General features: G+C 41.0%; 3 protein-coding genes across 3 annotated transcripts; 2 read left to right on the top strand and 1 right to left on the bottom strand.

Annotated features, from left to right (window-relative positions):
- Positions 1–1,312: 1,312 nt before the first annotated feature.
- LOC145215196 (uncharacterized) lies at positions 1,313–7,584 on the bottom strand. The gene is made up of 3 exons (XM_080083862.1): positions 3,385–7,584; positions 3,023–3,244; positions 1,313–2,944 (listed from the first exon to the last, which is right to left on the bottom strand). The coding sequence occupies exons 1-3, from the start codon at positions 4,056–4,058 to the stop codon at positions 1,663–1,665; spliced, it is 2,178 nt and encodes a 725-aa protein (XP_079939988.1). The 5' UTR covers positions 4,059–7,584; the 3' UTR covers positions 1,313–1,662.
- Positions 7,585–10,073: 2,489 nt separating this feature from the next.
- Positions 10,074–12,321, top strand: LOC145213190 (fibrinogen-like protein 1). Its single transcript, XM_080081421.1, has 4 exons — positions 10,074–10,239; positions 10,562–10,733; positions 11,131–11,270; positions 12,104–12,321. Exons 1-4 carry the CDS (start codon positions 10,074–10,076, stop codon positions 12,319–12,321), a joined length of 696 nt encoding a protein of 231 aa, XP_079937547.1.
- Positions 12,322–13,455: 1,134 nt separating this feature from the next.
- Positions 13,456–18,737, top strand: LOC145215197 (fatty acyl-CoA hydrolase precursor, medium chain-like). Its single transcript, XM_080083863.1, has 10 exons — positions 13,456–14,207; positions 14,646–14,848; positions 14,960–15,106; positions 15,440–15,639; positions 16,107–16,298; positions 16,625–16,730; positions 16,809–16,965; positions 17,389–17,601; positions 17,882–18,119; positions 18,262–18,737. The coding sequence occupies exons 1-10, from the start codon at positions 14,129–14,131 to the stop codon at positions 18,443–18,445; spliced, it is 1,719 nt and encodes a 572-aa protein (XP_079939989.1). The 5' UTR covers positions 13,456–14,128; the 3' UTR covers positions 18,446–18,737.
- The last annotated feature ends 235 nt before the right edge of the window (positions 18,738–18,972 follow it).

The following is an 18,972-nucleotide window of genomic DNA, read 5'->3' as shown; positions in this document are numbered from 1 at the left end:
ATTAATATTTGGCTGCTTTCAAAGGCATAATTGTCACATATGTATTTGATAAACCAAAAAGGAGGACATTTGGGTACTTTTTCTAGTCCTCGGAGGACAACTTGGTTTTTATTAAAAAGGAGGACATGTCCTCCAAAAAGAGGACGTATTGTAGGCCGACTTAAAGTACAGGAACCGTTGTCATGTCTCAGAGAACTGTAATTCGTTTAGAACACAACACTTGGATTTAAACTCGAATTGCAAAAAAAATGTCTTTGTGGGAGACTTTTTTAGTTTGTTGGTGAATAGATTAGGACTAAATGGTTATAAAGCATGTTTAAAAAACGTTTTAAAGGAAATAAAAAAACATGCGCGTATAACGTTTAAAAAAAATCAAGGCCTACAAAAACAACAAAATTTTGGAATGTGTAATATTGTAGTGCATGCTTTGCTACATTTGTAAAGCGTATAACTAAATCAGAAAGCCAGGCGCAGCTACCAAACGAAATTAAATTACTGTACTTTTTTTAGTTTGCAGATAATCTGGCGAAAGTAATTCGGGAGCAAAACATCATTCTCGGCTCACAGAATAACGAACTACTTCTTCACAACCAAGCATTGGACCTCAAGGTATGGGTCTATAAATCTTCATTACATTGTTTGTGTACGATTTAGTAGTGGCAAATCGAAGCAATGTGGTAAAGGTAAACGAATGTTGGCAGCGTTGTAAGAATAAATCACATTTCTTTGTGGCTCATGCGATTATGCCGACTGCACTAGACCGCATTTCGCGTATCAAAACAAACAAATCGATGAACGGAAAGAATGAATAATGACGGGACTAATTGTCATATAAGCCATTCCCGGCGTAAACAAATGAGCACGTAGTTCCCCTATCAACATCCAACAGCAGAAACACCAGCTATCATTTCTGTTTTGTATCTTTTTAGCATCGGGAACTTGGCCAGCGAGTGTTTGACCTTGAAAATCGCCTTGCCCAATTAAATAACACGATTATCGAGAACGCACAATCACGTGACAGTGGACAAACTGATCAGCTACAACTCGGTCCAATCCACGAAAGTGTGTCCAACATTCAAGCCAGTTCGAACCGAGCAATGGGGCGTATTGAGAGGTTGGAGCAATGGGCCCAACTTGTGATTGACGAGCAAAATTTCCCGGACCTCCTTCCTACCTCACACCCGCAGCCTGACACTCCACCTACTGGTAAGTCTATAGTTAAACCTACTTAATACCTTACCCACGCAAGCCATAACCATGTCGTTAAATTAGGAATAGGAACTAAATGATACAAATCACGCAGCTGAATAACTAACATGAAAGTGGAAATAGGTTTTATTGTGGCAACAAAACGCCGCAAAGAAAACGGAAAGGGTGCGACATGGTGTAGAACGAAACACAGCGTCAAATAATTTCACGGGCCTAAAACAGAGGAATACGCTTTGCAATACAAAAAATAGACGCACAGGTAACATGACGACGAAACAAAAAACACATGGAACATCTGCGATGTATCGTGGAATGGACAAAAGAAGGCGAAGTTTCTGGAACTTTGCTAATCACGACAGAACTGCTGGTACACAACCAGTCTGAATTTCGTGGCAGTGTTTGACATGCTGCCAGTTAAATAAAAACAGTAACACCTTGTGAGGATTTCATGGACTATCGAGGTTTCATTACGTAGTTACCGTTATTTTCCCCCGACCCACTGGGCGATTTCGCCACACTAAATACGTCACTAGCAAATTCGCTGCGGTTTCTATGCTGCTGTAGTACGTCATTGGGACGATACTGGCATGCGCTGGAGGTCGACCTGAACTTTCGTCGAAGTGTACGTCGGGCGGTTTTCAGTTGTCTGCAACAGTACGTGGCCTTTATGCGGCGCAGTGATTTGTGGAACATGCGAACAATTGAACGGCGAAAGTACGGCATTCGTGCGCCATAAATAAGACAATTCCATAAACTGTTCGAAAAAAGTAAAGTCATCGCAATAACGATCGCGCTTATGTAGTTGTTTGTTTGGCTAATGTTTGAGGCTCCTTCATAGGCAATTTTTGCTATGACGACTAGCAACGGTATCACTGCAACCGATATAGCCACAACCACTGCAAGGAGAGTCTTTACAATGTTCGATTCCAGTGACTTGGAACGCAACAATTCTCTCGCGCGGAACACAGACGATTTTCGCCGTAATCTCGTCGGCGTTCTGGGGTTTCGCGGCCCTTCCGTCCTTCGGTCCAAGTTTTTTACACTCAGGTTGGGCGTAGACGCTTGTGTGCCTGGCGAAGCTTGAAAACTCGGCGATGGAGATATGGGCGTAGTCGGACTTTGAGGTAATCGGTTGCTCACGTCGATTGACGATTTTGTTATGCCTTCTTCCGGACAACCTCCCCAGCTTCGCCGACAGAGCAGTCGTTTGGCTACAAAGCTGTCGTCGAGCTTAGTAAAAGGTAACTGTGTGTCGCCAGTGGGCTGTGAATAGGCGCGCTTATGGCCGCACTCCTCTTCCTTCTGAGCAAGCTGCTTGATCAAGCCCAAGTCTATGCTTGAAGGCCTTCTTATCCTGGGCCTTCCGGCAGGGGTTGAATGTCTAAGCACGGCCTTTTTTACGAGCAAAGTCGATGGCGGTGTTTTAACGTCGTCAAAAACGTCTTCAGAAGAATCCGGGTCTTTAGCGGAATCCGGTACAACAGCGTCGCTCTCGTTGCTCAGCATTCTGTCAAACGCACTTGGCGTCACGTGACTTTCCGTGACGCTCATGTGGCTTGTTTGCCTTTGGAATTGTTCCCTCCTGTTTCCCTTACGTGATGATCCACGACTTATGCTGTTTCCCTTTGACGAGTAGGATCTCTTCAGTCGTCGTTTGCGGCGCCAAAGAGTCACACAAATAAGAAAGCTGAAGAGCCAGGTGATGAGCAGCGGCAGTGCCAAAGCGATGAGGTACCTGTGGGCGTAATTGCAAGTTAAATACCGCCTTGTCGGGACGCGAAAAAGCTGAGGAGCTTTAATTGAAAGTACCTACCAGTAAAGCATCCGAGTGTCGTCACTTCCCGTTGATACGAGCGCAACGTATACGTGACCGATGGACCGGTATTGAAACTGCGAGAAAAGAACCAGAGGGATCATCGAAAACAGGACTCCACAGGCCCAGATCACCACCACTGCACATGTTGAACGTTTTAAGTTGATGCAATTTGATGAATCCCCGTCCGAAGAAGAGAACCTGCTCTTGCGACGGAATGACCTGCGCATAACAATACCGATTGTTTATCATTTGTAAATCTGTCAACGGCATGCAGCGGGATTCACCAAGTTATTAATATTTGCCATTGATCACAGCGTGCGCTTTTAATTTCGTTTTGATTGTGCCGATAAAGTACTCACCCTGATAAAATGATCGATCGGTTGCTGACAGGTTTGGTGGAAGTGTAAAAGCGATCGGCACTGGCTGCCGCGAGGGTGTACATTGAAACGAAAATGGCAAGGTGCGCAACGACGCCAACCGAATTCATCATAGTCTCCATGTTACCGCGGCTACTTAACAAATAGTTTGCGCTTCCGACGTTGTATGACACACCACCGGTGCGTGGACTTTTCCGGGAGTCGTCAACGGGAGAAGTAAGCACCTCAGTAGCGGAAGTGTTCGTGTTCATAGGAGCGGTGCTTCGTGCAACCTTTAGTTCCATGTAAAAAAATCCAAGAACTGTCGGCAGAACGACCGCTCCGACAAGTAGATCGGCCAGGGCCATCGACATCACGTAAATCGCGTAGTTCTCCATTGTGGGATTTCTGCGAACCAAGCGTCTTGTGCTTGGCAAAGAGTTGGCCGCTAGCACCACCGCGTTGAAAACCGTAGTCAAGATGGTGAGAATTAACAGCAAGGCAACAAAGCCCTCAATCCGCCTTCGACAGACGGTGGGCAGGCAATCCCACAAAACCACATTGCCGTCATTTGCTGCTGTAGCGTTATCAGAGTTAGTGCAAGCGAAGGGGCTACAAAACGGCACTTGATACACCAGCAATCTTGCGAAAGTCGTAACCCCGTCTGTCGCGTTCATAGTTGCTGGGCCCTGCACTTCAATTTGCAGCAAATGTTGGTTAAACCAAAGCGGGCATTAATCAGAATAGCCGCTTATCGTTACAACTCCTTTTTGCCTATATTTCTCTGCAAAACAACAGTATATGCATATTAATTTTCCTGCGCTCAGCGTGAGCTGTAAAAGGTTCAAGTTTTGCCCGCTGAATCAACATGATCCGACCGAAACAAATCGTGTTAAATCCATTCCTGCTTTCATTGTTAGGAATAAGCCACAAGCCCTCATCGTTACTTTACACTACACTTCAGTTTTATATTTTCACACATAAACAATTGTTATTAAAATATGGTTTGTGAAAAAAACATCGAACCTCATGTAACCTCTGTTGCACAAACAGACTGCGTGCAAACAACAAGCTGACAGTTATGGTTGCTCGTCTCAATACATTGAACATAGTCGCGACATTCTTGTTGCCAGTCATCAGCTAACTTCGACTATTGCATATGGCTAATTGAAGCTGAAGCACACTCTTAATCAAGGTGTGGGCTCTTGCGATTAGTATGCCTGCGGCCAACGCTGGAGCTTCTAAGAAGGCCGCGTAACGAGCCTGCTCTCAAGCGCGGACGAGTCCAACGCTAATGGGAGAAAGAGCTGACAGTAAATAGAAACATCAACTTGGCTCAGTTCCGCTAAAGATCGAAATTGCTACCGCTGTCGTAAGGCTGGTATGCACAAAAAACGCATTGTTTACTTCAATCCTGCCATTGAATATCTCTATACCGTGCCTTGCATGACGAATCACACTTTTTCCCCCAGTCTCACTTTTTCTACACCGACGCCCGGTTTGGTTTGTTGTTGTTATCGCCAAGCGTTGGCTGATGGTGGATTGCGGGCGGAAAACATGACATCAGCCGCGCGTTTGTCCTCGCCTTTTCGATTGGGTTGCTCGCACCCCGCGTCATATTGCTGATTGTTGTTGATGGTCGGACTCATGCGGAAGCAGATTCGCACCGTGACATCCCTTCATGATGTTTGGCGTCGCATTACCGGAGCTCACAAGCCTTTACGGTGGCACTTTCCTTCAAAAAGAATAAACAGACCCTGTCGTGGCTAAGGCGAAACGGTGCCAAAGCCCTATGGGCCCCTTAAGCGCGGCTTGTTTTGCTCTGGCTTGGCGACGCCTGTTTCGCTGCGAAAATCGATTGTGCGAAAAAAGTGAACGTTTCTACAAGGCTGTTTATTTCGCTTTTGCAGCAATGTGGCTTTTTTGCAGCGCCCGCTTTCCATCATGAAAATCAATAACCATGCGGAGGTGCCATTTCCTTAAAGATAAACTGCATTGGTTACTGGACAATTGGATTTGCCCTTTAAACAAATTACTTAATCTGATGCCATTGACAGAAGCACAAACAGTCTAAGATCGCTTGTTTTAAACGCGACTCCATTTCACTTTTAGCAAAATCACAAAGCATAGCTCACAACGTTGCTTGTCATTTACTGAGTGGTATGTTGCGCAACAAGTAGAGCAAAACGCTCAAATCGACCGAGGAAATTAATTCGAGTCCAAGCAGACAACCTGCGATTTGAAGGCAAAACTATGCGCATGTACATCGTGCTAAAATGCCAACGACTCTTCGTGCCAATTAATTCAACAGCACACGGTAACTTTAAGTGGGAGTCACCATGCTATTTCGCATGCCTGTCGGTAAACGGCGAAGAAGCCACAGTTCCTATCTGAACACTGATTTACTGTTTACAAACACCTGTTTGTGTATTTGTGCCCTGTTATTTGGCGATTTGTGCCTTGTTATTTTTCACAAAATGCTTTAACGAAAGTCTTCCAAGTTTAAACCTCCCACTTTCGACGAAATTAAAGTTTGTGTCGGATTGTTTGTAAAATGTTCATAATTGTTTTTAGTTTTCAACGACAAATTCCAAAGTGTACATAAACTGCAAAAACACAAAATTATTAGTCTTGGATAAGTGTTTTCTGGTCATTTTAAGCCTTTTAAACTATGCATTAAGTGTTCGGGACAATATAGTGACACCAGACGCATCTAAAAACGTCTGCCAAATGTAAAGTGTCGGTCTTATGTAGTTAAACACGAAACGTAGTAAAAACAACTTACTTAAATCTGTGATTTGATAAACTGCGGGTGTCGTTGCAACTGATGATTAAGTACAAAAAAAGTTACATCTCAATGTCTTATTAACCAAATACGGCCTTTCGAGAGTTGTTGTTAACGCAAACGGCTTTTGAATACCGGCTTGTTTTTATGCTTTTGTTATTGGTACAGGTTCCGCAACACTTATCATTACCGTGAGTCATTACGTTGACAAGAATTGTCGGTTTTCAGCGCACACAAGCTTGTTTTTAAAACTATATTTGGGAAACGCCAAACAAAACCAAATCTTGCCCTTACACCTGTGATATTGTGAGACTCGTTTAAGCGGTCGACTCGCAACAATGTATTCGTCGCAAAAATTCTGTTTGTCAAATTTGTTCAGAGCCAACAAACGTAATATCAAACCACACGCCTTTGGCTATTTGACGTAGTGATGATGTCAAAAAAATTCCACGAACAAACAATGCAGCACAGCAAACAAAAAACGAGAGAGAAAGCTAAATCCATAACTTCCTCCAGCTGGTCAGAATATACAACAACATCCTTTCGTTTGGTCCATATTTGGAGCAGTTACTAACAATAGAAATGTTTTTAGGCCTTGTGAGATAATTACTTTCACCTAATGCCAAGCTGGTTTCTAAAATTACCCTCGGTTTTGTTAGGAAGGTGATTGATTTCCACCGTACCTGACATGAAATTCTCCCCGTGTTATATTGCCCTGCATGACATGACCCACGGTTCAATATCACCAATATTGCATAGGTGACAGATGTCGATATGTTTCAGGCCACCACTTGCCGATGGCGCACTCATTGATTCGCCCCAGTACCGATCGTAAACCGATCATCTCGACATTATCCTTTAATTGTCGGCAGCCACAGAGCTTTCGGCGAAAATTCGCATGCTTGCCTGAACGCTGCCATTTGTTTTTCGCCGGTATCGCGCACTGCTGCCTTGGCACAATGCGTTTCTTCATAGGTGTAACGGATCGGCCGTGGGCAAGTGGCCCGTCTCGATCTGTTTCAACCTCGGAAACCGGCTGTCAAACGCTCGACCTTGGCAATCGATGTACATTACAGGACCAGAGCACGGAATTTTAGCGACGAATTCCAAATACCTGCCTACAAGTTTACTGACAAATTATAATTTCTACCGCAACAACTTAGTTATTTTTGTCTCAAAATTTTTAGTACAACTTACCAAATATCTAACTTACTTAAACCAGTCCTTGTAATCCGTCTTTACTGTTTGATACTCTGCAATGCAAATTTCTATAGTCTGAGACAAAACCGTAATTTTTTTAAATGCTTGTACACCTTGTAATACATCTCCTGATACTGACATCCTTTTAAAAATCGTGTAAGATTTCGCATGCGCAGTATTGCCTGAAGCAGTAGCGCCTTATAATCGTTTAAATTTATTGATCTCTATACTGGATGCGAATTCCTGTTTTTTTTTCGCTGACCGTTTTCTGTACGCGCTAAATGCCATTAGCTTAGACACGCGGTAATCCCTCTGATCCAATGTTGTGCAAACCATGACCGCGGGCAGGACCGCGCATTGTAGCACAACAAACCTTTCTGTAACGCAAGTTCATCTTGTTACACTTAATTAACCGGTTTCAATCGTTTACAATCTCACCTGTAATTTCGTATCGTCTTACCTCAAACTCAATTTTCGCCAAACCAAAATGCTACTGCATGCGAATTATTGACGTCAATACAAAGACTTTTCTCCAACCCAGATTACTGCAGTACAACGAAAACCTGTGTCGACAAGTCAAAGCTTTTTCCTTCCAGATTTTTCACTGACTTTTTTCCGCACCTATAGCAAGGTCTAAAAAAACGGCCAGGCTGGAAAAATTTTTAGTTCACGTTTGGCTGTGAACGTGACGCCTGCATGTAATAAATACCCTTGGCGATAAAGCAAATTCCATTAACACGGATGCACGTCAATACACGATTTAATCTTCGACGTCAACTCCACCTGGTATTAGAGGCTTTTAGCACAGTGGCCTATAATATAACTCGCTTCGGAATACATCGCGATTCTGCGGCCGAACGACAACAAACTTTCAGTATTGTCGGACCCGGTGCCCTCATAAAACTATGCCAGCCTTCATAAAACTTACTCGAAGTGTCAACTACGGGCCCTCTGCACAACATGGCAACTGTGCCTTTGGGTAAACACCTGTTGACCCGAGGTTGCCCAGCTTCGCTTTGGAACTCGCAAACTGATTTATGTTGGGCTTCTCATACAGGGATTAGGCCGATTGTCTTTACCGTCGTTGTCCATCACATATATCACCACTGACGATCGAACATCGAGATTTGATGCCAGCATAACGGTTGTTTCAATTCGTAGGATGTACGCTTACGTGTTGGACATCCTCGGTTTAGGGGAAACAACCTCGCAACTCGGAATTAAAAAGATTACTTTTTAATGAAGGGTGTTCGGGCAAAACCATACATAACTGCCACAACACAGCAGAGTGTGTGACCTGTTTTAGCACTCACATGATTAGTGCCAACTTTTCTGACTCGTCAACTTTTTTAGGTTAAAATCATGCCACCGTAATATCAATTAAAACTGAAATAACCTTTACATGACTATTTTTGACAACACAGTCGTTTAAATATATCCCGATAATGTATAATGGTGATAATTTACAATCGAAGTTGACATCAAAGTGAGATTATTTTTTGCAACAAATTGAAAAGCTGTACATTCGAAATACGTTCGTCCATTGATTTATTTCAAGCTCCACCCAACTGGTTTCAATGTCGATCAATTTTCTTCCGATGTTTGCGGTTACTGTGACCCGCGAATAATGTTAATTGACATTGCAACATTTACGCACCACCAACCCCAAATATTACAGCGCAGCCTGTTTTAACAAACTTCCAAACTGTGGCCTAATGAACAAGAATGTGAATTGATAAAATTTTGACTCTATTATGGTCTGCAGCTTATATGGGCAACAAAGGCAACAGTGTTTTTGAACAGTTTCAGGTAACGAACAAATCCACAAAAACTTTACGGGGTAACATTTTTGGTTTAAGCACCAGTTTAGTAATTTGATAAGCTTAGTGGCTTCGAGTCGTAATTTAGTCGATATGGGCCCAAAATGACACTTTAAAATAAATGCTCACATTTGTTGACCCTTCACCTATCAACCTTCAGGTTCTGATCATTTCACCTGTTTTAAATGTAAGATGATGTTTCAATACATGCTGCTCTGACGTAGTTTGTGAACCGACACACGTAAGCAACGCCTGCATCCTGCTCGATAAATCGAAAATTAAACCTCGTTAGAAAAATAACGCGATTTCGGGCGTTAAATCAGCATGAGCTGGTAGCCGTGTTGGGATTAGGAAAAGTTTCCAGCTACTTACACAAGTCGCAAAGTATAAACGAAAAAGATTTTCAGAAAACCTATTTAAAACACCCTACTATTCATATGTTTGTAGCGTTAATATATAGTTACACATTAGCTCAGATCACTAATTTGGTGCAGGGTTCGAATCATTTACTTCTAAGGAGGTTTTAGATACAAAAATATTCTTCGACATCAATTGTTACAAATCGATATCAAAGCGGCTAACGTAAACTAACAAAATCAGTCAATAAATTGACGTGGTATATATATATATATATAGCCTATATATATATATAGCCTGTACTTCGTCTAAGTGACATCGTTAGTTCCTAAAAAACACAGGATAAAACAAAGCTGTATAAAAGTAATTATAACACAACAAATGAAACATAAAACCGTTAAACTGCAGAAAATTACCGGGGAAATTGCTTGCTTAGACCGTTTTGTATTTATTTATCATTAAATACGGTCTGGTCAGTTTAGGTGCCTAAAATCCCAAACATTTGTGCAGATTGTCAGGAACTTTACCAGATGGGATTTCGCGTGTCGGGGATTTACACAGTCCGTCCTTTCCACTCGCGAGAGTCGTTTGACGTTTATTGCGAGCAGGAGTACTACGGAGGTGGTTGGGCGATGATTCAACGTCGACGCGACGGAAGCGAGAACTTTGACCGAGATTGGGATGATTACGTATCAGGTCAGAGCACATTTCCTCGTACTTTGTTAAATTGGAGAGAGTTTTCTCAAAATGCCGGACGACGTGCGCAATTAATTACATTTTTGTTTCATCAAAAAAATAATAATTTGGCACAATCAAAAACGTATTTTTACAGTTATTTTATTCGCTGGAACATATTTTGCAATATTTAAAGTTTTCATCATAGTGAATTATATTTTTAGTTTTTGTTCGTTTAAAATATATTTAACTACTCTGAAAACTAACAAAAACAACCACCGACCGAAAAGTTATTAGGTCCACGGTTATACACCTAACCACCTAACCAGTGATTTTAATTAAGGATTTGGAGACTTAGAGTCTGAATTCTGGCTTGGCAACGAGAAAATTCACCAGCTTACAGCTCAGAACACTTACCGTCTTCACATCGCCATGTTGGATTGGGAGGACCAACGGGCCTATGCCGAATATTCCGGGTTTAAGCTTAGCAGCTCGCGGGATTACTACAGTTTAAGGTTGGCTTGTTTTTAATTTGTTGTAAGTTACATATTAAGTTTTGTGTAAAATAATCCTAGTTGGCGTTTTGTTTACGTTTTCAACATTTTTTATGACCAGTACTAAATCAGGGTATAGTTGCAAAACTTAACCAAAACCGAACTTTCGAACATTAGATACGATCGGAAAGTAGTTAATTAAAAAACTCAGTAAAGTGTAATACATTGCAATGCAGTCAACTTCTTTGGATTGTTGAAAAATTTGCCACTCTTGAACAAAACAAAAAACTTCAAACATCAATATAAAGCCAAGTACAAAGCAAATAACTTTAAACAAATTCAAGCTTTTATATTAGTTTCAGTCCGCATATTCTCAAGTATTGGTCCATTGAACCAATATTTGTCTTTTGTTCTATAGGATTGGAGCATACGCGGGCACGGCTGGTGACGGTCTGAGAGGAACGGACGATAACGGATCAAGAAATCTTTATTTAGCCCGTTTCACAACCCGCGATTTCGATAATGACCAGTGCAGCCCATGTCTTTACCAAGGACAAGGTTGGCGTCGTTTTATTTCGGGAAACTTAATGGGTAGTCCACTGACACCAAAGGACATTACCCTTTCAATCAATTTGACATGTTAAGCTGAAAGAATTTTTCATCATAGATTTATCTTAATATTTTTGTGTGTACCTATGTAGCTATTAGAACATCAGCGAATTTCCGACCATTACCCGGTTGGAGTGTGTGAAGCTTTTGTTATATCGAATCGCACAGAAACAATATGTATTGTTTTCTGAGTTATAGACAAGTGTATCCCAAACTATGGGTCATGGTCCAAAGTTGGGTCGCCCGAGAATTATGTTAGGTCGCCTTTTTGGTAACACGAGCGTAAAGTTTTTCACTTTGTTTTTTGGCGTTTTATATTTCCCACGGCTTAAACTGTTCCGTATGACAGTAATTTCATGGTAACCTGTGTAACGTGGCATCATACGTTATTTGTCTGCCCACTGTCAAGTGTTATCTGGCTCATAAGACATTGCTTTAAAGTTGGGACTAAATGGTAATGTTTGGTAAAAAACGAATCAAGTATGTGCGTTTTTTCACCAAACATTTCCAAAATTTTTCGAAAATCTGTATCTAAAATAATAACCATACTGTGCTTATCCATGGGTTTGCGGGAAACCACAAAATTGATTTTCAAAAATAGGTTATAGGTTTTGCCAAAAAACTTTGGGAACCACTGTTTTAAACATAAATAACCACATGCATGCTTTATTGTGGTCATCACAGCAAGAAAAGCAGTCGCAAGAAAAACCATGTTATATCGAACATCGCTTTCTTAGTTCTGCACTTTTTCTGTCAAATGTGTATTTTTGTTGTTTCAACAGCTTTCAACAACTGTGCCGAGATTCAAAACGGCGGTTGGTGGTTTCGCGCATGCGCAGATGCCAATCTCAACGGTCGATATTACACGCGAGAAGAGATGGAGGATTGTGAACACGACGTGTGTCAGGGAATCCAGTGGCGCACTTGGCATGACGAGGACAATTACTCATTGCAAGCCTCTTTGATGCTGATAAAAGCAATATCTGCTTCTGATGATTAACTCTGCACTTGGAGCCCAATCGCCGTTGCATATACTGTACTGGTTGTAATTTTTATTATTTCTAAAGTTTTTTTTTTAAATGCTTTAAATCAGTCGCTCAGCAACTCGACACCGCCATCCGGTGGCATTATATAATTTTTGAAAAAAGCACCAATAATACAATGAGCCAAAAAAGTCCTGTTATATTTTGCCAGAACTGCAGCTATTCGTCACGTCTTATTAAATTAAAAAGATGTACATGCAATTATCAGTTTATTCGTTTAATAACGCCGCTTGATAATGCAAGAAACGTACCAGTGATACTTATAAGTTAGCAATAAATACATCAGTCAGTAAGGTTTAACATCAATTCGTTTTCACGCGAAATCGAACCGCGTATATATAAGCACTGTGGAATAAGACATTTTTAAAGTTACAAATGCGGCCCAATATGCTCAAGAAAAAAGACAAAGAGCATCTTTATTGTCCATCGCTAGGCACATGGCCAAACACGACCATAAGTGTTGAGAACCATCTTTTGTGTCAGCACATTTTATTCATACGAAGTTGGCCATAGCCCCAATTCATTGGGTGTGTCAGTTGCGTACTGTAGCGTACTAAATAATCGGTTTGCATCGTGCTTTCGTCGTCACGTAACACTTTTTCGACCTTATGATCGCCCTTACACGGACCAGGCAAAAGTTTGTTCGTCAACAGTCGGCGCCGGAGAAATAGAACACAACTGTTTGTTCTGTCAGTCAGGCAATATTTCAAGCACTGTGGGCCAAACCAAACCATTTTTGTGTACCATGCTAGAGAATAGTCATTGGAAGCAATAACTGATAACAATTTGCTGTATGTAGACATGCAACATGATACGGAAATCGTTTTTAGTTTCAGAATATCCTATAAGCAGTCGTTTAAATAAATTTTAAACATTAAAACAGCTGTTTCCGGGGTATGTGTCTCTTGTAACTTCAATTGCTTATTTACATTAAGTATCATGTTGTATGCTGCTCGTATTACTGAAGGCTTGCAGCAGTTTAATGCGGATGCTTTAGTAGGGGGAAGTGAAACAGACGTACACTCTATCATAGTATTTGGTACAAGCTTTTAAAAAGACTTGCGGGAGCATCCTTCTTACTTTCAGTAAGTTCGCTGATTGTGTACACTATACAGTACGTGACCGGTTGCCAAGTGTTTCAATGTTACCTATAGAGCTGAATGTAGTGTCGGCGACTGTTAATGTTCAACCCGTTGGTGACATGTAAAACTGCCATGAGTAATAGTGAAGAGATTTCATCGCCTGACGTTGTTTGGTCGGGGGCAAAGTTCAGTACATTCGCTAACATTTGCCGGTAGCAAACTTACAGCGCAATAGTGGTAAAGTTTGGGTACTGCTGAATTGCTGATTTTTAGCCTTTGAGGTACAGGGTTTGCATTTTTACCTGCAAACGTTGGAGCTGTCGCATGCATCCCAAGAATACAAAGGGCAGGGGCTGACGGAAGGCATGACGCGTATGGCGACACATGCGCTCGTTGTAAATACCAAAAGCAAGCTGTATTCCACCCACGCCATACGCACCATGTCTTGTGCGGTTCGGTAATGCGTGACGACCCGTCAACCAAAAGCAAGCAAAACGAGAAACGCACTGAACGAGAAACACGCGACACCGGTTTGAAGCACAGAATATAGTTCAGTTTAGCAGGTGGCAGAATTGAGGAATTAGTCTTGTTAGAAAAACTATACAATGTAACGGTCGCCGCAAAGAGGACTCGCAAGTAAGATTGTGCTTTTGCAACTTGTGTAGGGGAGTTTTAGCGAACTATGATGAACTATCACGTAGACATTTTGTGGTTTGTTTTGATATTTGGCTTTCATCTGGCTTGTTCAGCAGACAGCGAAGGTAAGTGTGTCTTTAAACTATTCCGAAGTTAACGTTGTCATTTAGACATCCAGTGCTCATAAAACAGAACCCGGGATTAGTCTTATCCGCATAAGCGACTGGATTATGCAAATACCCGTGCATTACTCAATGGCGTATACCAAAGGTCACAAACTTTAAACGCCGCTTTATTCTGGAAACATACTTTTGGAAACACCCTGTAAGCCCAACGTTTCTGGATTGATATACCCTCTTATCGGTTGTAACGTTTAAAAAATTCAAACACAATACAGATACTTTCCATCATATGGTCACATCTATAGTTATAAAAGGGACCTACTAGTTATAAAATGCGTCGTTTGTTGATGAAAGGTGTCGCCACATTTCGACAAATTGGTAACCATTGCTCGCTGAAAGCGGATTGGCCAACTTCTTATCTTGCTGTTATTTGCATTGTAGACATCGTGGTAAACACAAAACACGGTTCAGTGCGAGGAACGACCAGGAAAGCAATTTCGTCCGACCGATCTGTTTACTCTTTCTTCGGAATTCCATATGCCCGATCGCCCGATTACTCCTTTCGCTTTTTTCCGCCTGATAGTCCATGGACATGGGATGGTATAGTTGACGGAACAAACGAAAATGCACCGTTTTGTCGACAGGTGTGAGAATGCTTCCAAATACCTTGCACGTTGCGCGATATGTTATGAAAGTTATCACGATGACTTACGATTTTAAACAACATATACAGTAAATAACCATGAGGTATTTAGGACAAAGAGAAGTTTGCAAAGCTGCGAAAAGATTCATGGTTGCGTTTCGTTTCCGAAGATGATCAACCTATGCGTGAAAATTGTCTCACGGTTAATGTGTTTTCACCCGAGCATCCGAAAAAACTGAATCCTTCTAAGCAGTTACCGGTAAACGATACATTATAATGTACCTTTGCAAAGATGATGTCTGCATCAGAGTTGTAACCGGGCCTGAAATTGTGGCACAAAGCCAAACCCGAGTGTGAAGGCAGGTCCGAATAGGACCTGTTTTGTTGAAACTCAACACAAGCCTGGTCCGAACCCGAACCAGACCCTAAAAACTCTACCCGACTTACAACTCTGGTCAGCATTTGAATGTATTCACCATGCATACTTGCTCTTTCGCAGTTATGTTTTCGATGGCCCGCATTATTCGTTTTATAAATATTGTTAAACCAGCACTTCTTATAATATTTTTTAAGAGATTTGTTTACGTTAAAGGTGTTAGTTTGGATCCACGGAGGGTCATTGCAAACTTCTGCAACCTCCAACAGAATGTGGATGTTGTCAGCGTTTGAGGATGTGATTTTGGTAACTGTCAACTACCGCCTCGGTGTATTTGGCTTCCTCAGTCTACAGGATAAATGGGCACCCGGCAATACAGGACTACACGATCAAGTTAAAGCCCTACATTGGGTCAGGTATCCTAACATTTTCACTATTTCAATTTGTTTTTGTGCAATGTTTAAGTAAGTGCATTACAGTTAAGGCCAAATTGTGTAGAAAATCTACTAACAGCAAAAGAACTCACACCAGACAAGTGTGCTAAATTCCGTTACGAGGCACAAAGAGCATTAGCGAATATTTCAAATGCAATTCGTGTAAAAACGCTGACAGTTAGGGCTACTATAGGGTTGGGGGGGTTTTCATAAATATAGCAATAAAATCCTAAAACCTAAACACTTAGTTCCTAACCCTAAACCAATCTCACTGTTATATTAATTAACCGCACTCTTTACGCCATCTATCGGTATTTAGCAAACTTTTCTGTTGTGAGTTCTTGTGTCGGTTTACCAAATTATGTGGCAGAGTAAATCTGTTTCAACGATATAAAGCCACATTAGTAATATTTGAACAAAGTAATAGCAAAATTTTATTTATTTCACAGGGACAACATTGCTCGTTTCGGAGGTAATCCAAATCTTGTGACAATAGTTGGAAATTCGGCGGGAGCATTCGCGGTAAGCGCACATACACTTTCACCCTTGAGCAGAGGTCTGTTTCACCGTGTGATTACCATGAGCGGTGCAGCAACCCTTCCTTCCATGTGGGCAACACAGCAAGTCGACACGGCAACTAGGTACATGTGTTGCCTCGTTTTTTTGTGATCTCAAGAAATGTAGACAGACCGTGCAAGGACCATGATTATGGAGAAAGTATATGTTTATGTAGTTTTGGTTGAAATGAAGTATTTGGCGGCTTGTAAGGTTTATTATTTTTCTAAAGGTTGCTAACATTTTCGTTAGCAGTATGCTTTGCCATTTTTGTCTGTGTCAGATGAATTGAAATTAGGCTACTGCAAAATATAATGTTTTAAATGTCAGTTCAACTTTTAATACAACCTTGCCTCCACGATTTATTTGCGTTTGATTTCAACATTTTCTTTTTAACAAAATGTGTTTAAAGAATCGCTGAACGTGCCACATGCTTATTTCACGACAATTCCTTCACTGCCACCTGCCTACGAAATCACTTGACTTCGAGCGAGCTGATCAATGTATCACGAAGTGAAGTAAGATAATCTTTAACGTGTTAATTGCTCGGCATTTTTCGTGTCGGTTTTTAGGTAACCTCCACTTATATTTCGCAGACGTTTGTAGCTGAAGTGGATGGATTTCTTTTTCCGTCGAGTCCCGATGAACTCATATCACAGGGCGATTTTAGCAAAGTACCGATGTTGATTGGAGGGGCGGCTGGCGAGTTTGATTTCATATTGGCAAGAAAGAGATTTCCCACTTACCCTTCAGGTGCCAAAACGCAAAATAACTTAAGAATCCTTATGGCACAAGAATGCTCAACACCCTGCTGGTTTTCGTAATACAGCATAACTTTGAGATAAAGCTGACTCGATTGGCTTACTACAACACGAAACAACTGCATGCAAAGTTATGGCAGTGGTAGTTGTTTTGTAATACTTAACAGTTGGAAGTGAATTTGGAGTGATATAAGTTACATTGTTAAAGCAAGCAAAACGGTTAAAAAAATAATTGGGTAAAAGCATTTACATGCACTTCTTACAAATCGGAATAAAATGCTTCGCGCGCCGGTTTGTCCATTTCTGGTTTAAGTACTGCGTTTAAAAGATTTTAACGAACTATAGTTCGTAGCATTCACTTATTCGTATAATTTGCATGGATATGTTTATCGCTTATGCAAATTGTCCCGTGCAGGAAAAATAACTCTTGATGAGGGGAAGCGGCTGATCAGAGTTGACTTAGGCAAATACTATTCCATTGAGAGTCAATCTGATATCATGCAGTCTGTATTTGACGAGTACCTGGGAAATTCAAAGTCCAGTAAAGGTATCATGAAGGGTGTTGCCGACTACTATTCCGATTCATGGTTCAATTTTCCATCCGACCACATTGCTTCAAAATACACTGGTAACTGAATGTTGTAAAATCGAGTATTGTATTGGTTTCGTTCAATGTTAGTTTTGAGTTTAAAATAAGAAATTAGTTCACTAGAAAGATGTAACTTTATTTTATGAACGTCTGTCATCGAAATATTTAGGTCAGAGTCAAGCATTTGTCATAACTGCACTTGAACCTGTAGTAAAGAATGTGCTTATGAAATGTAATTCGCGTTTAGTAACTTTGGTACAGCTGTATATAACTGGATATGTACTTTATATTTTATGTACTTAACATTTTGTGGATCCAGATTCGGATGTGAAAGTTTACATGTACAAGTTTGCACCGCGTCCGAGCTTCTACAAAAACACCGACTTGTTCCCAAGACCTTTTAACTTCGAACGAGCGGACCACACCGATGGCGTTGTATTCCTTTTCGGCTTTCCTTTCTTGCCTGGCTTGGATAAGAAAGGGATGACCTTTACTGAAGAGGAAACCCATCTAAGCCGGAAGTTGATGAAAGTTTTGGCAACATTTGCAAAAACTGGGTAGGTAGACTAATGTCATGTCTTATACAGTAGCCTATATGTACGAATTTTTTACAGCATCCAGCAAACTTCTAAACTAAGCTTTAGGCTACTTCGTACTTTTTTGCTACCTCACGTTATCTGTTTGTTTGTACGTTTTTAGAAATCCTGCAACCGATGATGTTGAAAGTTGGCCGACTTATCCAAACGTCGCTGTTATCAACAAGACAATATCGTTTTCAGACAATTTTCTTCAATCCAGTAAGGCTTTGTGGAAGAAGATCATTTCCAAACAAAATGATGCCGATGAATTAAAATGCGACGGAACAAAAAGCACATGCGATTAAACCATTTTCATTTAGGTCCAGTTCTCCTGCTTTACCATAATTTATGTTGAAGGATGGGCTTTTTGTATTTCCACCATATTTTTAGGACAATATATTGTCCAAGCATATATGCTTGTATGTGTTTGAATCTTTATGGTTGTTTGCACATTTTGCCCATGTTTTCCGTTGATGTATTGTTATCTATGCAAACGCTCAATCATTTTGAGTCATATTTTTATTGAACGCTTGACTTAGCCTAATTGTTGTTCAGTGAATCAAGTATACGTACAATTAAAGTACAATTGGAATTTTGTGCTGATGGCGACCAAGTGTAGGTTTTGAACAATAGCCTTTGGTCTGCTCTACACGGTCAGCTCAGGCTTTGTCAACCCGCGACCACATATATACATTCCCGTAATAATCAGGTATAGCTAAAGCATCAAATAGTGAGGATTGCAGTCGAGTTGTTATTTGTTATGTCGAAAGAAAATTGCTTTCCAGCAACAAAATGGTTTCACAACCAACTAGTTTTTTTAGCATGTTATGGG

The sequence above is a fragment of the Phallusia mammillata genome, chromosome 2, assembly GCF_965637545.1.
Source record: "Phallusia mammillata chromosome 2, kaPhaMamm4.hap1.1, whole genome shotgun sequence".
Taxonomy (NCBI): domain Eukaryota; kingdom Metazoa; phylum Chordata; class Ascidiacea; order Phlebobranchia; family Ascidiidae; genus Phallusia; species Phallusia mammillata.
The sequence above is the reverse complement of the archived record's forward strand: the minus strand, read 5'-3'. Positions and strand labels throughout refer to the sequence as shown.

What these genes read in the sequence shown, in the direction of transcription:
- LOC145215196 (XM_080083862.1), bottom strand. Translation starts at nt 4,058, where the DNA reads ATGAACGCGACAGACGGGGTTACGACTTTCGCAAGATTGCTGGTGTAT. An exon ending in CGATCGATCATTTTATCAGG is followed by an intron (nt 3,245 to 3,384) that starts GTGAGTACTTTA and finishes TGTTATGCGCAG; the next exon opens with GTCATTCCGTCGCAAGAGCA. An exon ending in GACACTCGGATGCTTTACTG is followed by an intron (nt 2,945 to 3,022) that starts GTAGGTACTTTC and finishes TTACGCCCACAG; the next exon opens with GTACCTCATCGCTTTGGCAC.
- LOC145213190 (XM_080081421.1), top strand. Translation starts at nt 10,074, where the DNA reads ATGGGATTTCGCGTGTCGGGGATTTACACAGTCCGTCCTTTCCACTCG. An exon ending in TTGGGATGATTACGTATCAG is followed by an intron (nt 10,240 to 10,561) that starts GTCAGAGCACAT and finishes ATTTTAATTAAG; the next exon opens with GATTTGGAGACTTAGAGTCT. An exon ending in ATGTCTTTACCAAGGACAAG is followed by an intron (nt 11,271 to 12,103) that starts GTTGGCGTCGTT and finishes TTGTTTCAACAG; the next exon opens with CTTTCAACAACTGTGCCGAG.
- LOC145215197 (XM_080083863.1), top strand. Translation starts at nt 14,129, where the DNA reads ATGATGAACTATCACGTAGACATTTTGTGGTTTGTTTTGATATTTGGC. An exon ending in AAAGCCCTACATTGGGTCAG is followed by an intron (nt 15,640 to 16,106) that starts GTATCCTAACAT and finishes TTTATTTCACAG; the next exon opens with GGACAACATTGCTCGTTTCG. An exon ending in ATTTCCCACTTACCCTTCAG is followed by an intron (nt 16,966 to 17,388) that starts GTGCCAAAACGC and finishes TGTCCCGTGCAG; the next exon opens with GAAAAATAACTCTTGATGAG.